General features: G+C 43.6%; 2 protein-coding genes across 3 annotated transcripts in view; one reads left to right on the forward strand and one right to left on the reverse strand.

Annotated features, from left to right (window-relative positions):
• Window positions 1-24,814, forward strand: part of COL28A1 (collagen type XXVIII alpha 1 chain) — a 118,152-nt gene that overhangs the window by 87,469 nt on the left and 5,869 nt on the right. For both annotated transcript variants that reach the window (XM_073333869.1, XM_073333870.2), the window contains exons 26-33: window positions 2,138-2,206; window positions 4,004-4,072; window positions 13,772-13,840; window positions 14,212-14,292; window positions 14,384-14,419; window positions 15,462-15,498; window positions 17,563-18,114; window positions 24,557-24,747. In XM_073333869.1, the coding sequence (XP_073189970.1) occupies window positions 2,138-2,206; window positions 4,004-4,072; window positions 13,772-13,840; window positions 14,212-14,292; window positions 14,384-14,419; window positions 15,462-15,498; window positions 17,563-18,114; window positions 24,557-24,747 (1,104 nt within the window). The remainder of the gene's footprint in view (window positions 1-2,137; window positions 2,207-4,003; window positions 4,073-13,771; window positions 13,841-14,211; window positions 14,293-14,383; window positions 14,420-15,461; window positions 15,499-17,562; window positions 18,115-24,556; window positions 24,748-24,814) is intronic.
• Window positions 9,866-11,889, reverse strand: LOC140906054 (uncharacterized). The gene is made up of 2 exons (XM_073329554.2): window positions 11,045-11,889; window positions 9,866-10,457 (listed from the first exon to the last, which is right to left on the reverse strand). The coding sequence occupies exons 1-2, from the start codon at window positions 11,625-11,627 to the stop codon at window positions 9,916-9,918; spliced, it is 1,125 nt and encodes a 374-aa protein (XP_073185655.1). The 5' UTR covers window positions 11,628-11,889; the 3' UTR covers window positions 9,866-9,915.

Raw genomic sequence — 24,814 nt, forward strand, 5'->3', positions numbered from 1 at the left:
AGAGGGGTGGGGAGAGAGGAGTGTGCGTGCAGATAGTCTATCCTATAATAACAGGTTTCAGAGTAACAGCCGTGTTAGTCTGTATTCGCAAAAAGAAAAGGAGTACTTGTGGCACCTTAGAGACTAACAAATTTATTTGAGCATAAGCTTTCGTGAGCTACAGCTCACTTCATTGATGAAGTGAGCTGTAGCTCACGAAAGCTTATGCTCAAATAAATTTGTTAGTCTCTAAGGTGCCACAAGTACTCCTTTTCTTTTTATCCTGTAATAGTGTATGGTACCTATTTGGGAACACATGCATAGCTCACTTTTAGTTATGCCACTCACGGGTGATGTGATGAATTTGAACTCAAATTCAGGCCAATAAGACCATCACATCACTTGCACTGAGATTTCAAACATCCCAAAGTCCTTCAGATCTGGGCTTTTGGTTCAGGCCCATTTTAACATTTACAAGCACACATATGTATCTCTGGCACTTGTTAAGGGTACACAAAACACTACCAGGAAACAGGAGATGGAGTATCATGGCTATAGAAAGACAATCCATAATGAAGTAGTTTCCTACTAAAGATTGGATCTGGGGTATTTCAAATAGAACCAGTTGTTGAATTTTGAAGAGAGGAGTTTAATTATGGAAAATCACCAAGGAGACAAAATAAAGCTAGAGAATGAAAACACTATAAATTTGTTTTCCTCCTGTTTTAGCCAACTTGATGTCACACACCCTTCCACCCATCTGCTGATGATGATATGTGGATTTGCAAGCCTCCACTGTGAATCAGTGTAACATTGTCTTCTGGTTATTCTAATTCAGGTGCTCCCTCTACAGGCCATGTCAACATTTTTTTTAAGCAAGTACATGTCAACTGAAATGTTCTAACTGGTACCCTATTAACTGAATTTTGCCTGTGAAAGCCATAGGGCTATCACAGGTTCTTAGTTGCCCTAAAAATACACTAGCTTTTCCGGTCTCTGATGTTAATACGTAGAATGATTAGTAGCTTAGCAACACACTGTCTTTTGTTCTCTTGCTTGTGTATGCAAAAACAAATAAGTGCATTTAGGTTATAAGTTCTAAAAGAAAGTTTCTTACTAAACTTGGTTCATAATTTTCTGCTTCAGTTATTCACTCCATATGTGCACTCCATATGAACAAAACCTATTCTTTTTTCAAACCAGCATGCATTTTTCAGTGATGATCTGCTCATCTTATAGCTATTTTGTCATTTTTACAATGATGTCTCATGCTGAAAAGACAGCTAAAATAACACTCAGAATTCCTAAATGCTAAACAAAAACTTGCAAACTCCTACCTTTCCTTCTCTTCTGTGAAGCTATTAAGAATTACAAAGCAATATCCTTGCTCTCAGAACAAATGCATCTTTGCGATTAAGAAACAGACCAATGAAGAACATATACGATATCCACCAGTAAAAGGACTCCTTGCCAAAAGAAAAGAGCGTATGCATAATTTACCTTTAACATGTTCAGCAATACTGTTAAAATAAATGGATGGTTCAATCTTCTATCTGAATGAAAACTGCTGATAAATGAATTTATTTCTCACAAAAGGTGTTGATTTGGCAGCCCTGACACCGAAGTCCTTTAATTTCAGAATAGGTACATCACAGACAGTATAACAGTATAAATGTCTACAGCAACCCACCAGTGTGATTCAAGTCTGTCCTGCAGAGTTCCCCAGTAGGAGGTAAAAAGTGACAGACAAAGCAGCAGATGAGTACCAGGTGTAATGGTGGTTTTGGTGGTGTGGCCCTTTGTCAGTTAGGAACTGAACTGAGACCAAGAAATTTTAGTTAAGATATTGAACTGCTGTCACATGATCTGTGTTTTGGCATATATAGCTTCTGACTCAAATCCCTCTTAATTTTTATGTACAATTATTCCCATTTTGGTTTTTTATTTTAAATAGAATTGTTAAGCATACACTTAGATTTATGTATGTTTTAAGATATCATATAAGCGTGATTGACTGTCTCATCCTGGATTTTATCAGGAATGTATAATAAATACAATACAATAATAAAATTCTAAATGAAAGAATGGTCACTACCTCAAGTATATCAGTTCATAAGTTAAGTTACTAGATGATAACTGATTTATGTGTCTCTTTCAGGGAGAGCTTGGAGCAAGAGGACTGCCAGGACCTTCTGGGCCTAGGGGAATAGGAATATCTGGTCCAAAGGTTTGTCAGAGTCCATTTTGTAGATTTGTGATCTTTATGAATGCCTGAGACCTGACACTGATCTCATCTACACTAGTGTAACTTCGTTGACTACTGGACTTGCACTGGTATGACTGAGATCACAATCCTGCCCAAAAGATAAAGGCCCGGATCCTGTACTTACTTATGCTTGTGATGAATCCCATTGAGTTCAATGGGACTACTCATATGATTAAAGTTAAGCACATATGCAAGTGTTTGTGAGATTGTCCCTAAAATTGTATAGATAATCAAACCAATAAAGCTCCTAATTAAATTTAGTAACACAGACTGTGTTTGCTTCTGTTTATTTCAGTGCTGTTTCTTTTTAGGAGTTTCCTTTGAGGTGTTTTTTTTTTAAAGTATATATATATATATATATATACCTGCAATTCTTGCCCAATTAAATCTAAACCCAAGTCACCACATTAATGAATAAAAGATATTACCTCTCCTACTTTCTCTCTCTAATATCCTGGGACCAACATGGCTACAACAACATGGCAAACTATATTTAAAAATAGTAATATCTGGATTGAGAACAAAAATTGCCAGCAAAAACTAGTGTCAGAAAATATACTACTTACACTAAACTTAATAGGGAGTAACAGAATGAAAAAAATTGTTTTAAATGGAGAGAGGAAAATCATTTTATCTTAAGAATTTTGTGGCCCTGATTGAAGCATGTTCTACCCAGTTCTCAAAATAGTCTTTTCACCGACATGTTATACTTTATACAAATTCAAAAATAAATCTGTGTACAACTCTTGCCACAAACCACAGCAACTACTTTTCAGTGGCCATTAACAGCTGGAAGATTCATGAGCTAAACAGCTGCATGTGAAGATTCTTAAGACATCTGAGTTATGCAGCACTTCTAAATAGTATCCGCAGAACACTGGCCCTTCACACAACATTGGCGATATGCCATTTACTGCATGGGAGAAACAACAAAATAGTAAGATGGATTAAGACAATTAGTGCTGCGGTCTTTCTTAATCACCCCGTTTCTTATCTGTGTTCAATTAATAGCTTTAATTTCAAAGCTACAAGATTTTACTCTTAACATATCAAATTGTTAGCTAACATAAAAAACACAGCACGTGATGCCCACGGTCTAGAGCCCATTGTAAGGGGTAGTTCAGAGCCACAGGGGCCTCCAGAACTTCCAGGAGCTCAGAGGCTGTATGTCTGCTCCTACACACCTTTGTGGGATGCAGCTTACAGAGTTATAGCCTTGCATCATCCTGGAGGTATTGAGAGACCCCAGGGAAGTAGGGAGAGAACAGCCCCGGTATTTCCTAAAGCACAAGGGCTGCAGTTCTTCCTGGACCTTACATCTTTCTCTCCCACTGCGTAAGGACCAGGCAGAATGTGTCTCTGAATCAGCATGCCCAGGCCCCACCAGATGTGTCACAATAGTGACTTTTGGCATACCTGGAGATGTGGCACACAACAGGTTAATGTGCACGAAACGTGCTAAATCAATGCCGCTGCATCGATCGCAGCAGTGCCAATTTAGCATGCTAGTGTAGCAAGCCCTTACAGTTTTAAAATGCTTCTACTCTTATCTTTGCTTGTGGTAAAAGTGTGTTGATTAAAAGTAATGTCAGTAACTGAAAAGGAGGACTTGTGGCACCTTAGAGACTAACCAAGTTATTAGAGCATAAGCTTTCGTGAGCTACAGCTCACTTCCTCAGATGCATATCATGGAAACTGCCATGATAACTGAGAGTCCTCAAACTAATTCTTCTCTCTTTGCTGCATAATTCTTAACAGGGAGCCGTGGGACAGAAGGGTTTGCCAGGTCCACCTGGCCCTCAAGGGGATAGCATACAAGGAAGCAAGGTAACCAAGTTTAACATGATGTATAGCTAAGAGTTCTCTATTTAAAATAGTCTTTTGCAGAGATTCTTTGGGGTTTTTTTGTTGTGCGTAAATTCAGTGTAGAGGGCAGTTTTAATGTAGCCAGTTGAATTAATCTCAGTGAATATTAGTTGTGAATTTAACCTCTAAACTGATGGGTTGTTTATGAATTATTTACCTCAACTATTCACCTTTTGTTATTTGTGGTGTGTGATCGGTCACCTAAATTAATCTGAATTACGTCTGCTGTCTGATTGATACTTTTTAACCACGAAAAGTAAGTCTCAGTTCTACAAGATGCTGGTTATTATTTGGATTTTTACTAGTCTATAATAAGAGGGTATCCACAGGCCCACTCTGGGGCCCCCCGACCAGGGACAGCCCTGGCCCTGGGGCCCAAAATTTCTGTCGGCAGGTCTGGGTGTCCATTCATTGCTCTGAGCACTCTTTACCATATTTTAAAAATACACTGACAGATCTGTCATTTACCCCCAGATTAAATCAAATAACACAGAGGCAACATAAATATAACAGAAGTTAACCAGCCTCCTGCACAATCCCTCTCCCCAGCCCCAGTATCAAGCCCCAGCCATCACTTATGAGTGAGGGAACAAAGTGAACCTTGTCGTGCACTCTGAGGGTTAACAAACTGGCTGTTATGAACAAAGGTAGAGAAGCGAGTTCTTAATGTCCAGGGCCTTAATGGAGAGCACCCCAAGTGCTAACCTTATCTTCTAAATCAATGGGAATACATACACGCTTACGTGTCTACTTAAATGCTTTGCTGTTTCAAGAATAGCTTGCTCAGCATCTTGCAGGATTAAGCCCCTAGTGATGAGGTGCACTGGCATAGCTGTGTTGAGAAATGTGCCTTCTGTACCCTGTGGGCAATGCTATCAGTCCTTGCAGTGTAAGTGGTTCCAGAATGTAGTATGTGGAATGTATTTGACTAAACCTTGTCGTTACAGTGGGTTTAACGCTGTAGCAAGAAGGGAAAGCCAAACTAAGTGGAAATGTTTCAATGGTTGAAATGTATCTAAAATGCAGGAAAAATAATCTGCAGAATATACAGTATTTATGCAAATCCACATTTTTTCAGTTATAGGAGGAAGAATCTGTCCCCTCCTTTGATAGCTAAAAGGTAGCCAAAAAATTCTCTAGAGCAGGAGTGGTCAACCTGAGCCTGAGAAGGAGCCAGAATTTACCCATGTACCTTGCCAAAGAGCCACAGTAATACATCAGCAGCCCCCCATCAGCTCCCCCGCCCCCAGCACCTCCTACTTACCAGATCAGCCCTCCCTCCGTCCCTGCACCTCCTGATTGTTGTTTTGTGGCATGCAGGAAGCTCGGGGGCGGGAGGAGGGGGAGAAGCGAGGGCATGGCGGGAAGGGGTGGAGTTGGGACAGGGCCTGTGGCAGAGCCAGGGGTTGAGCAGTGAGCACCCCCCTGCACAGTTGGCACCTGTAGCTCCAGCCCTGGAGTCGGTGCCGATACAAGGAGCCGCATATTAACTTCTGAAGAGCCGCATGTGGCTCCGGAGCCACAGGTTGGCCACCCCTGCTCTAGAGGAGTAGTCATATATGTACAAAACTTTAAATGTTGCCTCTATCCCATTGTGAGATAAATTCAAAACATGCAGTATTTTTGAGATGTGCAGTAATAGTTTCACTACCGAGGGCTTTTAATGTGATGACCATGATCCACTGAGGGCCGGCTCAGAATTTTCTAGCCAGCATCCTGTCACAGTACCCCTCTTTTCATTGGGCTTGAGTGATGCAGATGGCTTCAGCATATGAATTGAAATAGCTGCATTTCACATAGTCAGCTTTATCTTACACCTGTCATTCTCTTGTCATTAGTCATGCCACAAACTCACCCTTCTGTCCTTTTACTATGTACATTAAATCACTATGTACATGAGATCACTTCTTCCATTTTACCAACATGTAACTTCAGGTGCCATTTATGTCCTCTCTTAATTGATCCTTCTGTTTAACACACTCACGCTGCAAGTAAATCCCTCTACTATCATTTTAATAATTTTCATAGGTCCTTATTTCCTTCTCTGCTGTCTTTCGCTTCCCTTGTCTGAGGGTATGTCTACACTACGAAATTAGGTCGAATTTATAGAAGTCGGTTTTTTTGAAATCGGTTTTATATATTCGAGTGTGTGTGTCCCCACAGAAAATGCTCTAAGTGCATTAAGTGCATTAACTCGGCGGAGCGCTTCCACAGTACCGAGGCAAGCGTCGACTTCCGGAGCGTTGCACTGTGGGTAGCTATCCCACAGTTCCCGCAGTCTCCGCTGCCCATTGGAATTCTGGGTTGATATCCCAATGCCTGATGGGGCTAAAACATTGTCGCGGGTGGTTCTGGGTACATATCGTCAGGCCCCCATTCCCACCCTCCCTCCCCCCGTGAAAGCAAGGGCAGACAATCATTTTGCGCCTTTTTTCCTGAGTTACCTGTGCAGACGCCATACCACGGCAAGCATGGAGCCCGCTCAGGTAACTGTCACCCTATGTCTCCTGGATGCTGGCAGACGCGGTACGGCATTGCTACACAGTAGCAGCAACCCCTTGCCTTGTGGCAGCAGACGGTACAGTACGACTGGTAGCCGTCATCGTCATGTCTGAGGTGCTCCTGGTCGCCTCTGTGAGGTCGATCAGGAGCGCCTGGGCAGACATGGGCGCAGGGACTAAATTTGGAGTGACTTGAGCAGGTCATTCTCTTTAGTCCTGCAGTCAGTCCTATTGAACCGTCTTATGGTGAGCGGGCAGGTGATACGGACTGCTAGCAGTCGTACTGTACCATCTTCTGCCGAGCAGCCATGAGATGTGGATGGCATGCAGTCCTTCTGCACCGTCTGCTGCCAGCCAAAGATGTAAAAGATAGATGGAGTGGATCAAAACAAGAAATAGCCCAGATTTGCTTCCCCCCCTCCCCTGTCTAGGGGACTCATTCTTCTAGATCACACTGCAGTCACTTACAGAGAAGGTGCAGCGAGGAAAATCTAGCCATGTATCAATCAGAGGCCAGGCTAACCTCCTTGTTCCAATAACAACGATAACTTAGGTGCACCATTTCTTATTGGAACCCTCCGTGAAGTCCTGCCTGAAATACTCCTTGATGTAAAGCCACCCCCTTTGTTGATTTTAGCTCCCTGAAGCCAACCCTGTAAGCGCCCCTCCCAGCGTCAGAGCAATGGCAAACAATCGGGCATCTGAGAGTGCTGTCCAGAGCACTCACAATGGAGCACTCTGATGGGGCTAAAACATTGTCGCGGGTGGTTCTGGGTACGTGTCGTCAGGCCCCCGTTCCCTCCCTCCCTCCGTGAAAGCAAGGGCAGACAATCGTTTCGCGCCTTTTTTCATGAGTTACCTGTGCAGACACCATACCATGGCAAGCATGGAGCCAGCTCAGGTAACCGTCACCCTATGTCTCCTGGGTGCTGGCAGACGCGGTACGGCTTTGCTGCACAGTAGCAGCAACCCATTGCCTTCTGGCAGCAGACGGTGCAATACGATTGGTAGTCATCCTCGTCGTGTCCGAGGTGCTCCTGGCCACGTCGGCTGGGAGCGCCTGGGCAGACATGGGCGCAGGGACTAAATTTGGAGTGACTTGACCAGGTCATTCTCTTTAGTCCTGCAGTCCTATTGAACCGTCTTATGGTGAGCGGGCAGGCGATACGGACTGCTAGCAGTCGTACTGTACCATCTTCTGCCAGGCAGGCAAGAGATGAGGATTGCTAGCAGTCGTATTGTACCATCTTATGCCAGGCAGGCAAGAGATGAAGATGGCTAGCAGTCGTACTGTACCATCTTCTGCCAAGCAGCCATGAGATGTGGATGGCATGCAGTCCTTCTGCACCGTCTGCTGCCAGCCAAAGATGTAAAAGATAGATGGAGTGGGTCAGAACAAGAAATAGACCAGATTTGTTTTGTACTCATTTTCCTCCTCCCCTGTCTAGATCACACTGCACTCACTCACAGAGAAGGCGCAGCGAGGTAAATCTAGCCATGTATCAATCAGAGGCCAGGCTAACCTCTTTGTTCCAATAACAACGATAACTTTGGTGCACCATTTCTTATTGGAACCCTCCGTGCAGTCCTGCCTGAAATACTCCTTGATGTACAGGCACACCCTTTGTTGATTTTAGCTCCCTGAAGCCAACCCTGTAAGCCGTGTCGTCAGTCGCCCCTCCCTCCGTCAGAGCAACGGCAGACAATCGTTCCGCGCCTTTTTTCTGTGCGGACGCCATACCAAGGCAAGCATGGAGGCCGCTGAGCTCATTTTGGCAATTAGGAGCACATCAACCACCACACGCATTATCCAGCAGTATATGCAGCACCAGAACATGGCAACGCGATACCGGGCGAGGAGGCGACGTCAGCGCGGTCCCGTGAGTGATCAGGACATGGACACAGATTTCTCTGAAAGCATGGGCCCTGACAATGCATGCATCATGGTGCTAATGGGGCAGGTTCATGCTCTGGAACGCCGATTCTGGGCTCGGGAAACAAGCACAGACTGGTGGGACCGCATAGTGTTGCAGGTCTGGGACGATTCCCAGTGGCTGCGAAACTTTCGCATGCGTAAGGGCACTTTCATGGAACTTTGTGACTTGCTTTCCCCTGCCCTGAAGCGCATGAATACCAGGATGAGAGCAGCCCTCACAGTTGAGAAGCGAGTGGCGATAGCCCTGTGGAAGCTTGCAACGCCAGACAGCTACCGGTCAGTTGGGAATCAATTTGGAGTGGGCAAATCTACTGTGGGGGCTGCTGTGATGCAAGTAGCTCACGCAATCAAAGATCTGCTGATATCAAGGGTAGTGACCCTGGGAAATGTGCAGGTCATAGTGGATGGCTTTGCTGCAATGGGATTCCCTAACTGTGGTGGGGCTATAGACGGAACCCATATCCCTATCTTGGCACCGGAGCACCAAGCCGCCGAGTACATAAACCGCAAGGGGTACTTTTCGATAGTGCTGCAAGCTCTGGTGGATCACAAGGGACGTTTCACCAACATCAACGTGGGATGGCCGGGAAAGGAGCATGACGCTCGCATCTTCAGGAACTCTGGTCTGTTTCAAAAGCTGCAGGAAGGGACTTTATTCCCAGACCAGAAAATAACTGTTGGGGATGTTGAAATGCCTATATGTATCCTTGGGGACCCAGCCTACCCCTTAATGCCATGGCTCATGAAGCCGTACACAGGCAGCCTGGACAGTAGTCAGGAGCTGTTCAACTACAGGCTGAGCAAGTGCAGAATGGTGGTAGAATGTGCATTTGGACGTTTAAAGGCGCGCTGGCGCAGTTTACTGACTCGCTTAGACCTCAGCGAAACCAATATTCCCACTGTTATTACTGCTTGCTGTGTGCTCCACAATATCTGTGAGAGTAAGGGGGAGACGTTTATGGTGGGGTGGGAGGTTGAGGCAAATCGCCTGGCTGCTGGTTACGCGCAGCCAGACACCAGGGCGGTTAGAAGAGCACAGGAGGGCACGGTACGCATCAGAGAAGCTTTGAAAACCAGTTTCATGACTGGCCAGGCTACGGTGTGAAAGTTCTGTTTGTTTCTACTTGATGAAACCCCCCGCCCCTTGGTTCACTCTACTTCCCTGTAAGCTAACCACCCTCCCCTCCTCCCTTTAATCACCGCTTGCAGAGGCAATAAAGTCATTGCTGCTTCACAGTCATGCATTCGTTATTCATTCATCACACAAATAGGGAGATGACTACCAAGGTATCCCAGGAGGGGTGGTGGAGGAGGGAAGGAAAATGCCACACAGCACTTTAAGCACAGCACTTTAAAAGTTTACAACTTTAAAATTTATTGAATGACAGCCTTCTTTTTTTGGGGCAATCCTCTGTGGTGGAGTGGCTGGTTGGCCGGAGGCCCCCCCACCGCGTTCTTGGGCGTCTGGGTGTGGAGGCTATGGAACTTGAGGAGGAGGGCGGTTGGTTACAGAGGGGCAGCAGTGGCAGTCTGTGCTCCAGCTGCCTTTGCTGCAGCTCAACCATACACTGGAGCATTCTGGTTTGGTCCTGCAGCAGCCTCAGCATTGAATCCTGCCTCCTCTCATCACGCTGCCGCCACATTTGAGCTTCAGCCCTGTCTTCAGCCCGCCACTTACTCTCTTCAGCCCGCCACTTACTCTCTTCAGCCCTCCACCTCTCCTCCCGGTCATTTTGTGCTTTCCTGCACTCTGACATTATTTGCCTCCACGCATTCGTCTGTGCTCTGTCAGTGTGGGAGGACAGCATGAGCTCGGAGAACATTTCATCGCGAGTGTGTTTTTTTTTCTTTCTAAGCTTCACTAGCCTCTGGGAAGGAGAAGATCCTGTGATCATTGAAACACATGCAGCTGGTGGAGAAAAAAAAAGGGACAGCGGTATTTAAAAAGACACATTTTATAAAACAGTCGCTACACTCTTTCAGGGTAAACCTTGCTGTTAACATTACATACATAGCACATGTGCTTTCGTTACAAGGTCGCATTTTGCCTCCTCCCACCGCGTGACTACCCCCTCAACCTTCCCCCCTCCCTGTGGCTAACAGCGGGGAACATTTCTGTTCAGCCACAGGCAAACAGCCCAGCAGGAATGGGCAGCTCTGAGTGTCCCTGAAGAAAAGCGCTCTATTTCAACCAGGTGACCATGAATTATATCTCACTCTCCTGAGGATAACACAGAGAGATAAAGAACGGATTTTGGTTGAATGCCAGCAAACATATACTGCAATGCTTTGTTCTACAGTGATTCCCGAGTACGTGTTACTGGCCTGGAGTGGTAAAGTGTCCTACCATGAAGGACGAAATAAGGCTGCCCTCCCCAGAAACCTTTTGCAAAGGCTTTAGGACTACATCTAGGAGAACCGCAAATGCCAGGGCAAAGTAATCCTTTCACATGCTTGCTTTTAAACCATGTATAGCATTTTAAAAGGTACACTCACCAGAGGTCCCTTCTCCGCCTGCTGGGTCCAGGAGGCAGCCTTGGGTGGGTTCGGGGGGTACTGGCTCCAGGTCTAGGGTGAGAAACAGTTCCTGGCTGTCGGGAAAACCGGTTTCTCCGCTTGCTTGCTGTGAGCTATCTACAACCTCCTCCTCATCATCATCTTCTTCGTCCCCAAAACCTGCTTCCGTATTGCCTCCATCTCCATTGAAGGAGTCAAACAACACGGCTGGGGTAGTGGTGGCTGAACCCCCTAAAATGGCATGCAGCTCATCATAGAAGCGGCATGTTTGGGGCTCTGACCCAGAGCAGCTGTTCGCCTCTCTGGTTTTCTGGTAGGCTTGCCTCAGCTCCTTCAGTTTCACGCGGCACTGCTTCGGGTCCCTGTTATGGCCTCTGTCCTTCATGCCCTGGGAGATTTTCACAAAGGTTTTGGCATTTCGAAAACTGGAACGGAGTTCTGATAGCATGGATTCCTCTCCCCAAACAGCGATCAGATCCCGTACCTCCCGTTCGGTCCATGCTGGAGCTCTTTTGCGATTCTGGGACTCCATCATGGTCACCTGTGCTGATGAGCTCTGCATGGTCACCTGCAGCTTGCCACGCTGGCCAAACAGGAAATGAGATTCAAAAGTTTGCGGTTCTTTTCCTGTCTACCTGGCCAGTGCATCTGAGTTGAGAGTGCTGTCCAGAGCGGTCAGAATGGAGCACTCTGGGATAGCTCCCGGAGGCCAATACCATCGAATTGTGTCCACAGTACCCCAAATTCGAGCCGGGAACGTCGATTTAAGCGCTAATCCACTTGTCAGGGGTGGAGTAAGGAAATCGATTTTAAGAGCCCTTTAAGTCGAAATAAAGGGCTTCACTGTGTGGACGGGTGCAGGTTTAAATCGATTTAACGTTGCTAAATTCGACCTAAAGTCCTAGTGTAGACCAGGGCTGAGGCTACAGAAAGAGAGTCTTATGGAAACAGAGTCTTGCCTCAGATGTTTCCATTTTCAAACCAGTAATACTTTAGCAGGAGCACACACAAACAAAACTCTGAAATGGGGTAAAGTGAAACATAAATAACTTTCCTGCATCTGCTTCAAGCCTTGTGCTTATGTTCTCATGGGAAAATGTCAGACGTATATATGTGATTTTCATTTCATAACATGTTCCATCCACATTTTAGTGTCATTCTAAACCAATCTAATGTTTTAGCTTGCAGTCAGTAAAACTAAAGAGCTGTGACTGCTGTCTACAGTAATTAACACTGATAAAGAATGGCCATTGACTGGGCCACATTGCATCAATATTCCTTTTGCTTTCTTTTTATTAAAAACATGACAAAAATGTAAAATATCATATTTCTATTTACTCTAAAGACCTGATCAGATTACCTCCCCTCCAACCCCCCCTCCCCCACCCCGCAAAAAAAAAATGTTTGATCTACAAAAGAACAGGAACGGAGACCTGGTATGGAATCCTGGTTCCATTGAAGTCAATGGGAGAACTCTCATTGACTTCACTGGGGTTAAGATTACACCTCAGGGGTCACTGCTTCTCCACAGCATTACTCCAGATTTATGCTAGTGCAATGCCATATCTCACCTGGGAATCACAGCCTAGAATGATCTCAGGCTGTCCCAGCACTTATTTTCCCCCGTCACTTTAAAAAAAAATGACTGCTACAACCCAGAGACTGGGGAAAGGTGGTAGAGACCACTTTGTATGACTTAAGGGCTAGCCTACACTAGAAGCAGTACTGCGAACAGTACAGCCTCTTCACCAGACGCGCTAAGCCAGTGGGAGAGAGCTCTCCCGTCCACTTAATTACTCCCCCTCCGTGAGAGGCAGTAGCTACGTTGGTGGGAGAGCTTTAACGTAGCCCTATCTACCCCAGTGCTTAGGCTGGTGTGACTTACATCACTCAGGGGTGCGGTTTAGCCAACGTGCTCCTGCAGCCTACACTGAAACACATGCTGCTGTGGCCACACTGCTAATTTTAACCACACCAGTGTTACACTTCGGATTGCAGCGTAGATATACCCTAACAGATCTGGATCTTCATTAGGCCTTAAAGGTATTGTACGCTATAGCAGCACTCCCAGTGGCTGTGGAAGAAGTGGTTTAAGGTAGACAAATTACTTCCTTTCTGTGGGGCTGCACTACAGAGACATCTGTTTATCATTCCTTTGGGCTTTGGGAATGCACATTCCTGTTATGTAACATTTGCAACTGCTTAGCTGAGCTGTGGGGTTGTTGGCTGCATTTGGCATGATGTCTCAGTCAAAAAATACTAACATTCCTGTATTAAAAGGAACAGAAAGGTTTGTGAACCTCTATCACTGTAATGGATTTTCTGTACATTCAGGAAATCCACATGTAGCTAAAAATTACTGTTTTTAATGTCCAGTTTCCATGGTGGCAGTTATACTGAATACAGTGCTACCATCACAAAGCATTTTACAAAATTATATACATACAGCAGAGCAACTGGTGCACCGTACACCAACCCCTGTTTTACAAAAAAGTATTGTGGGATCCTTAGTGTATGGACTGAATCGCCAAATCCAAACCCATTAGTTATCACTGGTACTTAAAACAGCACCTTTGAATTGTTAGTGACATCATATAATGCAAAGACTTCGACTTTCTCTATGATATAGAATGTTACTACATGAATGTATCTTTTCCATAACTTAATATCACTTTTAGTTGAATATACTCTCCATATTGTATTCAGGGAGAAAAAGGACTTCCAGGTTTACCAGGACCTAGGGGTTCAGAGGGATATGGCCTCCCTGGCTCAAAGGTAAATTCTAGCCTATGCGTTAATAAAGGATTTTTTTTCTTATTAGATGCGCCTGGTTCTATGCAGATAAACAAAAGACCAACACTACCTTAAAGAGAGCTTGAAGTCTAAGGGCCTGATCCTGCAAACACTTTGTGCACGTCTACACTATAAAACTATGTTAGGTTGACATACAGTCACCGCAGTAATTACTGTAGTGGTTCATGTACAAACTGCCCATTGACCAGTAATCTCAAATGCACAGATAGAGTTCTTCCATGGGTTGGTATGGAGGACATGTGCTAATACAAAGAACACAAAAACTGGGGAAGCACAGTTCCAATTGTGTGTCTCTAGCACTTCACTACTTTTACCCCTCTGTATTCTATTAGGGAGATTATGGGGAGAAAGGTGATCCAGGAAAGAAAGGTGACAAAGGAGATATTGGAGAACCAGGACCTGCGGGACCAATGGTAAAATGCCTTTTTTACGTTATTTAATTTTACAGAATGGAAATGAGACAAACTAGCATTTATTAATTGATCTCATTCTACAAATTCTTAGGGGTTTGTGGGAAGAAAAGGTGAACCTGGTCTTACTGTAAGTATGTACATTTATTGATTCATGACAGTCAAGAGTTTACCCTTTGCAAAAACTGTGCATGTTTTGTTAATTTGAAGAAATTCTGATCCTGCTGCTTCAGAGTTATTGTAAATTGGGCTGACCTGGAATTCAGAGACACACTGACAGTACATTAGCAATACATGTGGAAGAAGAACACAAATTCCACCAGAGATTATCATCTTATTGGTGGAATTTGTGTCATAGGCAGGTTCTGCTGTGTTGTTGTCATTCTTCTTGCTGGCTGGAGCGGTGGAAATACTTTGCTAACTATACCACTTCCTGAAGAATCTACACATGCCAAACATGGAGTGTTCCAAAACCCTTTCATGTGATAGACAGCAGCAGGCAATTTGCTGAGAATGTACAATATGGGTGGATAGAAATGCATATGGGAACAACTGGGATATGTAGTAATGACGTCTAGACCACATAGTTTTCTTTCAAACATCCAAACAGGTCATTTTAGGATAATAAAATAATGGACCATGCAGTCTCTGACATAACCACATAGAGTAAACCATGTCATCTTTGCAAGTTTTTCTTTTTAAATGTGCATTAAAGGACTTAATACCCGAGATGTGAACAACAGATTACAACTCTTGAGACCTATGATTAGTATCAAGAGCAATTTATTGTAAATACTTTGGGCCACATATTATGTAGATTTTTAAGAACAGCTAACTGACTTCATCTGAAGAAGTGGGATTTTTTACCCATGAAAGCTTATGCCCAAATAAATCTGTTAGTCTTTAGGTGCCACCGGACTCCTTGTTGACTTCAACTAGGAGTACTATTTAGAAGCTGATGGCATGATATAGCCTCCTGTCAGCTGGTGACATTTATGAGTTCCAGCCACTTTATAATCGTCCCTAAGTGCAATATAATTTGCTCTGTAAAAGAGCAAAACTTCAATAGAATGGGACAGCAGGTTTTGGATATGCAGTAGCAGCTCAAACAAAAGAAAAACATGCCCCAGGATTAGAATAAACGTAACACATTAATGAATGCTCTTTTTCAGAAAGAAGAAATTATCAGACTTATCATGGAAATATGTGGTAAGATCTATGTAATGGAAAAGAAATAACAAGTTTTAATAAAACTACCATGGTTGAAAGGATACAAGTAAAACCTGCTACTCCATGTTAGTGTGGAAGGATCTCTGTCATAATGGAACACATGTAAAGTGTCAGCAGTAAAACATCTTTAAATAAGATGTTACAGAAAATAAATGAAGTTGGGTAGAGCCTATGATTTTCAGCTGAAAAGTAAGCACATCATATGGGCTAGCAATAGGAATTCTGCAAATCAAAAGGAAATCCAGCAGAGCTCACAGTGGAAGTATAATCCAGCCAGAAACTGTATCATATGTCCCTAGACACTGTCCCAGCAGTGTAAAAAGGGTTCCAGGGGCAGACGCCAGCTGAGGAAGTCCTGGCAGCATAGCCACACTGCCAAAGAAGTGGGGAGAGGGGAGGGGGAAGGAAGAGAAGAAGAAGGAGGGAACACCAGGGGCCAGGCTTTCTGCATATCTCTGGGATCTGCAGGGTTTGTCGGCAAGCCATGCAGAATGTTCCGCAAGTGGCCAAGAAAGAACCTGTTCTCTACACAGAATTACTGGAAGGATAACCTCACTGAGATGTCTTCCCTTAACTCTGTACTGCACACTGTCTGCAGAAGGGGTGACTGGGCCTAGAGTTTGGGCATATTACCTTTACAGACGGCGCAAACCTGGGAAATCTGAGGACATAAACTACATAGTTAATGTCTTTTTTTAAAGGTTTCAGAAATTATAAACTAAACTGTCAGAAAAAATGTTAGGGTTTCAATTACTAGATTGTGGGCTTTAAGGGAGATAGAACTTAAAATTATAAACGCAAAATGCAATAAAGAACATTTCTGTTTATTAATTTACTTTGAATATATTAATAGTGCCACTGAAAGTTATTAAATTGGTATAACTATGGATACTTTGTCTCCTATGTAGGTAATAGTGCTTAGTTCTCTGAAAACATCTGCTCAATGTGCAGCGGCAGTCACAAAAGCAAACAGAATGTTAGGAACTATTGGAAAAGGGGATAGATAATAAGACAGAAAACATCATAATGCTAATATATAAATCCATGGTACGCCCACATCTTGAATACTCGCATGTGGTTCTGGTCGCCCCATCTCAAAAATATATATTAGAATTGGAAAAGGTACAGAGAAGGGTCACAAAAATGATTAGGGGTATGGAACAGCTTCCGTATGAAGAGATTAAAAAGACTGGGTCTGTTCAGCTTGGAAAAGAAACAACTAAGGAGGGATATGATAGAGGTCTGTAAGAATCAAGAATGTTGTAGAGAAAGTGAATAGGAAAGTGTTATTTACCCCTGTACAAAACATAAGAACCAGGAGTCACCCAATGAAATTAATGGGCAGCAGTTTTTAAATAAACATAAGGAAGTATTTCTTCACACAACACACAGTCAACCTGTGGAAATCATTGCCAGGGCGTGTCATGAAGGCCCACAGAATAACTGGGTTCAAAAAAGAATTAGATAAATTATTGGAGGCTAGGTTTATCAATGGCTATTAGTCAAGATGGTCAGGAACACAAATTCATGCTCTTAGTACCACTAAACCTCTGTTTGGCAGAAGCTGGGAGTGGATGACAGGGGATGGAACACTTGATAATTGCCCTGTTCTGATCATTGCCTCTGAAGCGTTTGGCATTGGCCACTGTCAGAAGACAGGATCCTGGACTAAGTGGACTATTTGTCTGACCAAGTATAACCATTCTTACATTCTAATAAATATTTAGTAGATGTTGATAAATAAACAAAATGTAAACAAGGAAAAAGAGCACCTTCATTATAAAAATGTAGAGATAGATAAATACTTTAAAATTTGGGAAGTCAGAATCTTCTACCCATTTCTCTCCATTCTGTATCTGGCCTACCATTTGCTATGAAAAAAAATCTTAGTAACAGTAACTGTAGATTACTTTAGTTTTCTATTTTCAGAAAAGTCCCCTTGGCTTGGGTGACTGAGAGTCTGATATATATTTTTTCAGTTGCATTCATTGTGTAATCGAAAGGAAATTTCTCATAAAATGTCTAAAATTGTTAATATTTTAGGCTGTAGCGTCAAATGTAAAGAAACTCCACTGGAACTTGTATTTGCGATTGACAGCTCAGAAAGTGTTGGACCAGACAACTTCAGAATTATCAAAGATTTTGTGAATACACTCATTGACAGGGTAACAGCCAACCAAGGTACAGCCCGCATTGGCATTATCAACTTCAGCCACAAAGTAGAGCTGGTATCGACTCTGCAGCAGCACATGAGGAAAGACAGGCTGAAACTTGCTGTTGATAATATGCAGTACCTAGGGGAAGGCACTTACACAGCTTCAGCTATCAACAAAGCCATTGAGATGTTTCAGGTTGCACGACAAGGGGTAAGAAAAGTGGCTGTTGTGATAACAGATGGACAAGCTGATACTCGTGATCAAAGACTGGATGTCGTAGTGAGGAATGCGCATGCCATCAACATTGAGATCTTTGTAATTGGGGTAGTTCAGAAGACTGATCCCAACTTTCAGGAGTTTCTGAAAGAATTGCAGCTCATAGCTACAGACCCTGACAGTGAACATGTCTACCAGATAGAGGACTTCATCACACTCCCAGGTAAGAGAAACTACCTCTTTAACAGGAACCATGAAATTAGTGCATTGAATGGAATTAGGCCTTTGACATAGCAACTGAAGCCAGTCAGTATAGTTCTGTGGCAAAGTAGCTTGCCTTTTACCTTCAGATGCAACTCGTTCCTCAGTTTCCTTCACTCGCTCTGTAATTTAGTCCTCTAGCCAAATCAAATCTTCATGCCTTCCACGGTAAATGAAAGTCCAATACAAACAACGAGAGTTCCCACAGCCATTCTTTATCCAACTTCTTTTGTTCTGTGGGCTACCAGCCCTCCATTGAAGGCTTCTGTCAGTCTTTTCCCAGGATGCTTCAGTCCTGGATCAAAGTTCCATTGTCTGTGAAGTTTTCTGTCCTTCATGCAGGAGAGAGAAGAGGATTTCTCCTCACCTTTGCATTCTGTCTCTCTCTCTCTGGGCCACTCATCTCCCTCAAGGTCTGTCAATCCTTCCCTCCTTTTCACAGTTTCACATAGTGCTATAAGGGAGCTTATGACATTTCCCAACCTCTCCTCCCCATAGACACCACCACAAAGTATTCCTTCCCAGGCACTCCACCCCAAAGATTCATCAGTTTCAAGGCCAGGAGGAACCACTGTGATCATCTAGTCTGACCTCCTGTATAATACAGGCCATAGAACTTCCCCAAAATAATTCCTAGAACATACCTTTTAGAAAAACATCCAATTTGATTTAAAAATGGCCAGTGATGGAGAATCCACCAGAACCCTGAGTAAATTTTTCCAATGATTAACTTATCCATACTGTTAAAAAAATACAACTTATTTCCGGTATAAATTGTTCTAGTTTCTACTTTCTGCCATTGGATTGTACTATACCTTTCTCTTACAGACTGAAGAGTTCATTTATCAAATATTTCTTCCCCATGTAAGTACTTAGAGATAAGGCTACCTTTTAGTCATGGGTATTTTTAGTAAAAGTTATGGACAGGTCATGGGCAGTAAACAAAAATTCACGGCCCGTGACCTGTCCATGACTTTTACTGAAAATACCCGTGACTAAAACTTGGGCAGGGGGCCGCGGATGCTCGGGGTGGGGCAGTCTGGGGGCACCATGGTGGCTGGGGGGAGTGGCCCGAGACCCCCGCTGCTGCTGGGGGAAGGTGGTGCGCAGCCAGGACTCCTGCTGTTGCTGGTGGGGGGAGGGTTGGCTGGGTTGGCAGGGGCTCCCTACCTGACTCTGCATCCCTGCAGCTCCTAGGTGGTGGAGGGGTTAGGGAGCTTGGTGCGCTGCTCCCGCCACAAGCGTTTCTGAAGCAATTCCAAAGTTCCCAGTAGATCTAAGGCCTCTGGCAGTCTTAGTGCATTCGGATCAAACTGATAAGCATCCTGTCAGATGGGACATCAAGGAAGTGTCTATTTGGCAGGGAAGCCATCTGGCTTGGGGGCTTTTGCCACTTTCATATTCTTAATATTCTCAATTAACTCATCCTCTGTTAGAGGCATATCAAGGTTTCTATGCCAGTCTGCAGTAATTTGCAGTAATGTAATATTTTTGAAAAATTGATCCAAAGCATCTGTGAAGGGGCTTATGTCCAATTGGTACTGATCTTTGCAGAAATTAAAGAACACTTCATTAATCTTCAGGTGATGTACATTGTTTACCATGTGTATCATGGATGGCCGTGATTCTACATGCAGAGGTCTTTTGTCTTAGGCCACTGGTTTTCAAAGTGCGGGTCGTGACCCAGTACTGGGTTGCAGAATGTAAGGCACTGGATTGTGGCGGTTCTGGTCAGCACCACCAACCGGGCCATTAAAAGTCCTGTTGTTGGTGCTGCCCGGCTGAGGCAGGCTAGTCTCTACCTGTTCTGACACCGCGCTGTGGCCCGGAAGCGGCCAGCAGCAGGTCCAGCTTCTAGGCGGGGGGTCACAGGGCTCCACGCACTGCCCCTGCCCTGAACACTGGCTCTGCACTACCATTGGCTGGGAACTGGCCAATGGGAGCTGGGGGGCAGTGCCTGCAGGTGAGAGCCGTACGGAGCTGCTTGCGTACTTCCGCCTAGGAGCCCAACCTGCTGCTCGACGCTTCCGGGGCACAGCATGATCCGTGGTGCCAGAACATGCAGTACACTTTTTTCTTTAAATGGAATATTGAGACCCATTACATCCCAGGAAATAAAATTAAGATTCAGGACCATTTGGCTGTGTTAAGAATGATTTTTGTAGCCTTACAAATGAAGGGGATGGAATGTTTGTATAATTTGCTCTATTACGTCTCGTCTTCCTCCCCATACAGAAACCCACTGGGGTAGGAGTCTATGGATGAAATGTCTCAAAAGCACAAAAATACAAGATAAAGCAAAAACGTAACATACATATAACAACTTAACTTTATACCAAGCATAAGCAAGCACAATGAAAAGGCAATAGTTGTCAAATACTTAACATTATATAGACAAAACTAAACCATTCATAAATTCCGGTGGGGTCAGCCAGAGAGACACACTATCCAGGCCGGGAGAGCCACCAATATCCATTATTTAAAGTATTATTATTATTACTATTATTTATTTAAAACAGGCATCCTATTTTCCCTACACCAGAATAGTAACTACATGGTAAGGAGTTAGGAAGGGATCATGCACTCCACAAATGTAATACTTCTTAACTAGGTATGTCAAGGTTACGTATATTGTCCCCTAATTTGTACTTGTTTCAGTTTGCCAAACCAAACACCAGAATACTGGTAATACAGGTTGGTGCACTGAATAAGACATTGTATGTTGTGGGAATTCCAGAGCCACGTGTCCCTCCCCCTTTTAGTTTACAACCAAACATTCAGTTTCCCTTCTTCATATTAACATATAACTAAGAGGAGAGGAATCTAACTGCTCCCAAAATTGTAAATTATTGCACCAAAAACACAGCAAATAAGTGACTCTTCTATACTAACTTCATACTTCATGTTCATGAACTCCAGGTTTGAGCTTACCGAAGGCATTAGGATGGAGGAAGGAACTGAAGAAGGGGGGGGAAGAGGAAGGCAGTGGATGTGGGGAGAGGGGCAAGCAGGGCCAGGGTGAGAGGGAGAAAGTAGAAGGTGACAGGGAGGGTAGAAGTCACTGTTCTTGTAGCTCAGCAACGCATGTTGGTCTTCTCCTCTGCTCTGTTGGACCATAGGGGGTATAACTACATTGCTCAGCTCCTGTGCAGCTTTCCAGGACGTCTTGTAGGGAAGAGAGCCATCTCTCCTATTTCCAACACATCGGCTGTCAAGCTGCTGGGCTTTGAGGAGCCCCAGCAGCAAGGCACGGCAACACTGCAGGGTCTCTCACTGGCATCAATTTTAAAAAGTGATATCAGAGCCCTCAAATTTCTACAGAGCATCAGGGAGCTGCACCGCTCCATCTTTGGTGTATGTTGGTGCCCAGCTAATACACAGGCCTTGTAATATTTACAAACAAATGGTTCATGTTGATCTGCCACATGGGGATGTTGTCAAATGTTTCATGAATACCCCAGCACAAATACAGGAGCAAAGAACTTCATATTCATATGCAATTTAAATAAATCCTTTTCACAGTCAGTTCGCTCCCATGAGATCAGTTCAGGATGAGGTGTTCCCTTAACTCCCCTGCTGGGGCGCTTCACAGTTAACAATTTGATGAGAATTTATATATGTGTCCCAAAAATGAATAAAGTATAAGCTTGGAGCTGAAGAAATAACCCAAATAAGTCAGTCAGTCAGTCACAATAATTGGATAGGTTCATAAGTGCAGGTAAGGCAGACATAACAACTGGGAAGTAAACATGGTATAAATCAGAACAGATACTCATTTCACTTCAGGTTATTTAAAAACCTTTTTGCTTCCTGTGGCTTTTGGAACAGATACACTTCCTCACTAATCCTGATATGAAACTGAGCTGGAAACTTTATGAAATATTTAAGTCCTTGCTGCTTAACCAGTTCCCATCCTCTTCTAAAGCCTGATCTCTGTTCAACCATATCTTTTACAATATCTTGAGAAATCATTATTTTATTTTTTGGCATCCCCTCAACGGTTCTCCCCCCACCCATGAGCTAGCCGCAATATTTTTCTTTTGCCGTAAATCTGAGAAATTTGACAATCAGTGCACAAGGTTTAGCATTCCAGGCTGTTTAGGAGCCAGGGACCTACATGCTCATTCTAAATCAAATTTAAAATCATCCAGCAAGCTGAGCATTTCTCAAAGGAGCCAAGGAACAAATTCTAGGGAGTGATCTTTCTCTGCCCCTTCAGGTAATCTTGATAATTCTCAAATTATTGCAACGAGACCTTCCCTTGAGATCTGCCAGTTCAGATTTAAGAAAAAATAAGTCGGTGCTTCTCTGCAGCTGGGCAGAGAGCCCTTGTACTTGATCTTCCACTGATTATACTATTCCTTCTGCTTCATTCACCCATCTTGTCATGTCAGCGCTGGCAGAAAGGAGTTAACTGAGGTAACAGTGTATCGTGTGGCCTTGATATCTACTATGTCTGCCATAACTCTCTCCAACAGGGCCACCATATACATAGTGCCCTCAGCAGTTGCCAACTTGTTCACAGTGTGTGTGTGTTGGGGGGGTGGGGAGGTGGAACTTTATTCTCAGCATCTCAATTTTGTGCTAACTAGTGCTTATATCTTTCCTTTTCTTATCCCCCACCCTTTTTGGTGTTAGTTTAACCCCCTTATGACTTCTCTAGCTAGCCTGTCCCCAAGGAGATTGGTTCCCCTTCTCCTGAGGTGGAGGCCATCTAAACTATACAATCCCCTCTTCCCATAGAAAGTAGACCAATGTTCCACAAAATCAAAACCCTCCACCCTACACCACTTACCTAGCCAGCAGTTTACTTCCAGAATCTTCTGCCTTCTGTCTTCCTTTGCCCTTGGCACAGCCTTTCCAGGTTCTCTCACCTGAGAGAATCATCACCAGTATTGCTCCCTCCCGTGTCTCTTTCTCACTGGGAAAAAGGACCTCCCAGCCGGCCTGGCTCTCAGGTTTGTAGTCGCCATGTCCCATAGGAGCTATAATCTGCAGAAAGCCTTTTTTCTAAACTGAAATTTCTAAAGAACTGTGCTAGGCCTGTATCCTGCCTTAAGGTGTCAGCGTGCCCTGTTACAGACTCATAAGATTAAGATTTTTCTATGGAAAATCAAAACATTATGGCCCAGATCCACCAAGGTAGACTCCTAACTTCCATTGACCTCAATGGAAATTAGAAGACTAAATACCTTCGTGGATCTGGGCCTAAATCTTTTTTTTCAACTCCACTGGCAATATTTACATCAGTGTATAGGACAGATGATACCACCTACTCAGTTAGCCCCTGAACCTGTAATAAAGTCTGCCTGCACAGACATCTTGGCAGAACTGGAACCTCACTGAGTAAATGGTAACATCATTCTTATACTCTGATGCAGATTATGGCCAGCAGTAACTCAGTGGGGCTCCATCTGGGCTCAGGGGCCAGCCCATGAAGAGCTCATGGCAGGATTGGGACCTTAATGACAGATTCAGCAACTTTCTCTAGTCACCTGTCCCTATGCTCTTTAAACTAATAAAGCCCTATATATTAGTCCCATTCAGTCATTAATTGGGAAATATCATTGATATATGAAGCAACAAAAATAAACAGATTTGAGAATACTCATTTTATATTAGTTCTTTTCAGATAATTTTAAGATCTACTTTTCAAGTCATTCTCTTTCTAATACATTTTCCCTGTACTAATTAATTAAGTGTGTTTTAGAGGTAAATACATCTAGGATATGCTATATGACACAGCTTTCAAGACAAACAGGTGACTGCCAAGCAGATCTACAGACACTAGAGCAACGGTTCTCAAACTGGGGTCATGAACAGGTGTCAGGTGTCATAACCACTCTGCTCTTTCTATATTGCTAAATGGGAGAGGGATCCCAGATAGATACTAAGGGGTTTCTTGGGGAAAGCGGTCAAGGGATGGAAAAGGTTGAGAACCACTGCACTGGATTATAGACTTTTTTTTGTTCATGTGTATGATCACTTTAGAGCAACTCTGGCAACTGTTCCACTTTTGCACTGAATTTCCTTTCAGAATCAGAGTAAAATGTGGAAGTGTTTCATCTCTCTCTCTCAAACACTAACATATACAATTTTTTCTTTCCGGACACTGGTCCAACACCAGTAGTTAGAAAAGTTTACTGGTCCTGGAAGCATTAACTGTTTTAACTAAATGTTTCTAACTCTATCAAATGTTGGAATCAAATCATTCTGAAGACTACATTGTTTTATTCCTTCCCACTGCAATTCTGACATGTCCTTAGCGGTCAATACCCCATTAACCATTAGAATTAAAGATTCATGCTTTATACCACAATGCAAGTATGATTAGAATCAGGCTCCAAGTTTATCTTTTCTTTTGTTAGCCTCTACAAACTTCCTGTTTCTGTTAATCTTTGCAGCTCTTGAGAATAATCTCATCCAACAAATCTGTGAGAATGACTCCAGCCCATATATCACCAGAGTCCTCAGTTCATCTTCTACTCTTCACCCTGGATTTGAAACACCCAGTGAACGTAATATTGATCAGTTTGGTAAAACTCAGACTCCAGAACTTTATGTCCCTCCACCTACGCAAGAAACTATCAATTTTGTAAGTAAAGCATAATTACTGATCATCTTTTAAAAGAACTATGGCTGTATTTACATTAAAACATAAT

This window comes from Lepidochelys kempii, chromosome 2, assembly GCF_965140285.1.
Source record: "Lepidochelys kempii isolate rLepKem1 chromosome 2, rLepKem1.hap1, whole genome shotgun sequence".
Lineage (NCBI taxonomy): Eukaryota > Metazoa > Chordata > Testudines > Cheloniidae > Lepidochelys > Lepidochelys kempii.